Source organism: Ichthyophthirius multifiliis, assembly GCF_000220395.1.
Source record: "Ichthyophthirius multifiliis unplaced genomic scaffold scaff_1120509249794, whole genome shotgun sequence".
Lineage (NCBI taxonomy): Eukaryota > Ciliophora > Oligohymenophorea > Hymenostomatida > Ichthyophthirius > Ichthyophthirius multifiliis.
Genome location: NW_004087313.1, coordinates 6,501 through 11,786, shown reverse-complemented (window position 1 = coordinate 11,786; position 5,286 = coordinate 6,501). Strand labels below are relative to the sequence as shown.

Below are 5,286 nucleotides of genomic sequence, written 5' to 3'. Positions count from 1 at the left end.
TAATTATTATTTATTTATTATATANANATATATATATATATATATATATATATATATATATATATATATATATATATATATATATATATATATATATATATTAGTTAAAAAGTCATTAAATGGTTACAATAAATAAATTAATTAAATTTTTATTATTTTTATTTAAACAACAAAAATTATAATTTTTTTATTTAATAAGAATTAAAATAATTTATATAACAGTTTATATTTATTTCTATATATAAAATTTTAATTAAAAATAGTTTTAATCTTTTAAATTTATAAATGAAATAATAGATATAAATCTGTAAGGAAATAAAAAATTATTTATATAAAAATATATATATTTATTTAAAATATTTTTAATTTTGTATATAAATTATATCAATTTATTTATTTTCTTTGATTTTTTCTGTCTTTATTAATTCATATTTTTCATTCTCATCTTTTTAAAAAAATTTATACAATTTTTTTTCAAAAAAAATCATATTAGATTTATATTATTTTTTAAAATAAATAACTATATATATGGATTTAATTTAAATTTGTTTCCTTAATTTATTTAATTAAAATAAAATTTTATAAAGTTTTAAGTTTTTTTTTAATATTTATTAAACATATCTTATAAAATATTATAATTAGTTTAAAAAAAATAACTAAGGGAATTAATATATATATGAAGTAAAAAATAGAAAGAATTTTTTTTTTTCATTTGTATTAGTTATTTATAAAAAATTAAGATATAAATTAATTTATTTTTTCTAATATATAAAGTATTTTATTTATATAAAATATTTATAGATATTTTTAGAAATTATTTATTTAGATATATTAAAATAAATAAATAAATATATATATATATATATATATATTTAATATTATATTAAATAGAATATATTTAATTAATTATTATTAATGTTTTAAACTTTTTTTTAATTATAAATATACAGCTTTAATATATGATATAAAATAATTTATTATTAGTAAAATTATTTAATCATTTACTAAATAAAATGGATAATATTATTAATATTATAAAAAAAAAATATAGTGTTTATTTTTTTGATAAATTAGAGAATAATTTACCAATCTATTAAATTATTTATTTATTTTCAATATTAATAAAAATATTATTTTATTTTTAAATTTAAATTTTTCCTTATTCTTTATATAAATTTAGTACCAAAATTTTTTTTAATTTAGATATATTAATAAAAACAAATTTTTTAAATTTAAAAAAAAAAATAATTAAATTGTAAAATAATAATAAAAAAATTAATTTTTAGCAAGAAAAAAAAAAAAAAAAAAAAAAAAAAATATGCAAGAAAATCCAATATATTAACCTCCAGAAGATAGTGATTTTAAGTAAACAATTTAATATAAAAAACACAAATTCCGAGTAGAAATTCGACAAAAAAGATAATAATCATACCTAAAATAAAAACGTTAAATAAACTCTTATACAACCTCTAATAATTAGCAAGAAGCTATTTAAATAAATATTCCATTAATATAGGATTTCCTCTAAGAATTTAATAAAGAAAATCCCAATTTCAATTGTATATAAAAAACATTAAATTTAATACATTAAGCAACCATAAATAAAGAAGATTTATAAGAATTTATTCAAGAAGTAATTTTAAAAACAGAATTACCTTAAAAAATTCTTTAAATAATTACATGGGGAAGACAATAACCATTTGAAGTAAATAATTATAATATATATATATATATATATAAAATATCTTATTTTAAAATATAAATATTATATATTTTTATATTAAATTATTCTTATATATATTTGTGTATATATAATATATATATATATATAATTATTTTTAGATTTTAAATGTTTGTTATTCTATTGCCATATAAATAAGTTCTATATATAATTAGGATTTTTGTTATGATGCTTTAGATATATTAATTAAAAGAGATGTTTAAAATAATGAAATAAATAACGAAATTGATGTTTATTGTATATTTGAGGATTAAATAATAAATGATAATAGCAAAAATAATGAAATATTTTAAAAAATAATGCTTTTATTAGCTAATATAGCGGCTGAGAAAGAAAAAAGTATATGTAATTTAATTTTAGGGAGAAAATAACTATTTAGAATAATTTTAGAGAAGATTTAATAAATTAATAATAATTAACAAATAATAAATAATAATATATAATAGATTGAAAACAATATAATTGATTTATTAAAAAATATATCTTATCATTATTAGAATTATTAATTTTAAGAAATTTAATAATGTATAGATTTAATTGAGTATTTTTTATAGGAAGAGAAAATTTAAATGAAGATTGTTTAATTTAAATTTTAAAGACTTTTTAAAATTTTTTCTTGAGTTTTTAATAATGCTAGGAAGATTAATAATAGGAAATTATAGATTAGTATAGAGATATTTTTATTAAAATTAATATGAATATTTTAAATATTAATAATAATAATAATAAAAACATCAATTTTAAATTAATTAATAATTATTTGAAAGTTTATGCGAAAATTACACATTCAGAATATGATTTTATTAATACCTAAATTCTAGAATATGGGCTTTTAGATATTTTTGATTCTATCTTTAGTTTAGAGTCTGTAGAGAAAAAAACACTTGCAATTATTTTTGAAATTCTTGGAAATATATATGATTATAATTATTCAATTAATAATATATTGCTATTATTTTAAGAAAATATTAATATTATTAAAAATATTATATTTTATGCATGTAATAATTAAAATAAGAATATTAGTAATGCGGCTTTATGTACGCTTTCAGCTATTTGTACATAATGTGATATGTAATAGATTAATATTTTAGTAGATTTTGGGATAGTTAAAGGAATTTTAAGTTAAATTTGTAGCGATTTTTGTCAAGAATTTACTTAAAAAAGCATTTTAGAAGCTTTGTTTTATATTTGTAAGATTTAAAGAGAAAATAAAAATGAAAATGTAACTTTTTTTTAATAATTTCAAGAGATAGAAGGAAAAAATATAATTGATATATTAATTGAAAAAAATTCAAATAAAGAATTATTTAATTTATTAGAAAATTTATAAAAAATAATAGATGAGGAAATAAATAATAATTAATGAAAAAAAAATAAAAAAATATATATATATAGATATATAAATATATATATATATATATATATATATATATATATATAATTATAATTATATAATATAAATTATTTATTTTAATTTTAATTTTTTTAATATATTTTTTTTTTTTATATTATTTATTTTTCATGAAAAAGTAAAACTTTCATTACCTATTGTAAATGCAATATTAAATTTAAGTTAATTTATTCATAAGTTTTATAATAAGGTACTTCTAATGACCTAAAGCAAGTATGAGATAATGGTAATTTATTAATATTTAAAGAACTCTAGAATTAAACCGTTAATTAGAAATTTTAATAATCAAAAGGAATACTACTTGACCCTGTAATAAACTTCAAAAATCCTCTTAAATTTTCCTAATTTGCTTCGCTTATATATCGTTAAAATTAACTAATTAAAATTGAATTTCCGTCTATAAAATTAGTCAATTTTAGAAGCCTAAGACCTTCTAGTTCTGAGATCCCGCATGTAAATAGCACTAATTCTTAAGGAAGAATATTCTATAGAATCAATTTTGTATCAAATACTGTCTCAAAACCTTCTATTAGTGCATTTATGGCCTATTAGTATTATTTATAGATATAAAAATTAGCTATTTCTGTTAAATATTAGTCCAAATTAGATTTATTAACTTATATTTAGTGACCTTTATCAATTAAATCAATTATTTTTTTGCCCTTATTTACTATGAAAAATAATTCCATTTCCAAAAGTTAGTTTTCGTCAATAGTTTTTAAATAAAGATAATTGTCAAAAGTCTATTTATCAATTATATATTTCAAATGTTCAAAATGTATACTCTATTTACATAAAACAGTGTAAAAAGGCTAACAAAATTCAATACCTAAAAGCTATTTATATAAAATAGTATGAGCAAGGAATTTTCCGAAAATTCTAAAATATTTCAAAGACTACTTTTATATTTAACATTAGGGATGAAAGTAGTATTTTTCGTTTTAAAAATGAGAAAAAAATTAATAATTTGAGTCTTTGATTACTTTTCCAATTAACTCGTAAAATTCTCTCTTTAAACCGCCCCCATCAATACCTTATTCGGTATTAAAATGTATATATAATTATTATTTTAGGTTAAAATCTTCAAATTGTATTAGGAGTTCTTCAGTAAATTTATTTCTGTCTATATATATGGTCTTATATATAGAGGATTCGGTGGTTTATTGAAGAATATCGAAGAGTCTTTTTTTTCTTTGGTCAAAAGAGATGCCTTGAAGGTTAATTTTTATTTTTTTTAGAGGCAAATTATTTATTTTAAATTCGAGAAAAAATTCCGCTTTTTTCATTTGGTTTTTGATTTCTTAAGTGCTAAAAGAAAAAGAAAAGAAAAAGACTATTTTCCACTTTTTTGGTGTTTTTAGAATTTTTTCTCTATTTATATATATATAGGCATGTCTATGGGAAATAATTCTATTTAAAATTTTTTTTTTCGTTTTATGGGAAACAAGTATATGGATTTCCATAAAAATCATAAAAATAGGCAAATCCATTTACTTCTTCAAAAAAAGAAATTTAATTTTTTTCCTCTATTTCTAATAAAGTACTTTCTGGCTGTATTATATTCGATATTAAATATAGATTTTCAATTGAATTTTTCACATAAAAGCCGTTTATATACATTCTATAACAACCTATCGTTAAAGGTGAACGTTTGCAATAATAAAGGGTCTTTTATTGGTCATATTCAAGTTCAGATTTATAACAAATGTCAGGCAGTTTTGGTATATTATTTGGTAGTTTTTAACTTCTTGTGCAGATGGGATAATTTCGTTATTGAATATATCAAAGAATTATATATAGTCAGTTATATTTGTACCTACTATAGTGGAAGTTTCTTTATCAAAATTAGAGACTGTTATATTATTTATTTATTCTTGGTATTTTTTTTAGGTCAATTTAGGAATTGATTTGGGAGGTGATTTGGAGTTATTTAAAGGAGGTTTTTTACGTTTTTTTATAGAATTAGAATATTTTGGGTATATTTTGTTAATTTTTATGATTTTTTTTATGATTGATTTATGAAATAAAGGAAGTTTTAGATAAATCAAGTTTTTATTTTGAGGAAATTTATATTTTTAGTTTTTTTTTTTCAAGGTAATTTTAGGGCAAAAAAAAAGCGGAATTTAAAGCA

The 5,286-nt window shown here is 16.4% G+C and overlaps 1 protein-coding gene across 1 annotated transcript, besides 6 other annotated features; it reads right to left on the bottom strand. All coding sequences in view use genetic code 6, as the record gives it.

The window, feature by feature from the left end:
- Positions 1 to 27: 27 nt before the first annotated feature.
- Positions 28 to 101: a microsatellite.
- Positions 102 to 826: 725 nt separating this feature from the next.
- Positions 827 to 890: a microsatellite.
- Positions 891 to 1,290: 400 nt separating this feature from the next.
- Positions 1,291 to 1,317: a microsatellite.
- An 821-nt stretch (positions 1,318 to 2,138) lies between these two features.
- Positions 2,139 to 2,186: a microsatellite.
- A 939-nt stretch (positions 2,187 to 3,125) lies between these two features.
- Positions 3,126 to 3,203: a microsatellite.
- Positions 3,204 to 3,224: 21 nt separating this feature from the next.
- Positions 3,225 to 3,264: a microsatellite.
- Positions 3,265 to 4,583: 1,319 nt separating this feature from the next.
- IMG5_032800 (hypothetical protein) lies at positions 4,584 to 5,084 on the bottom strand (the record flags this gene model as incomplete). Its single annotated transcript, XM_004039063.1, has 1 exon — positions 4,584 to 5,084. A coding segment is annotated over one exon (333 nt), but the record flags the coding sequence as incomplete, so codon positions are not given.
- Positions 5,085 to 5,286: the final 202 nt, after the last annotated feature.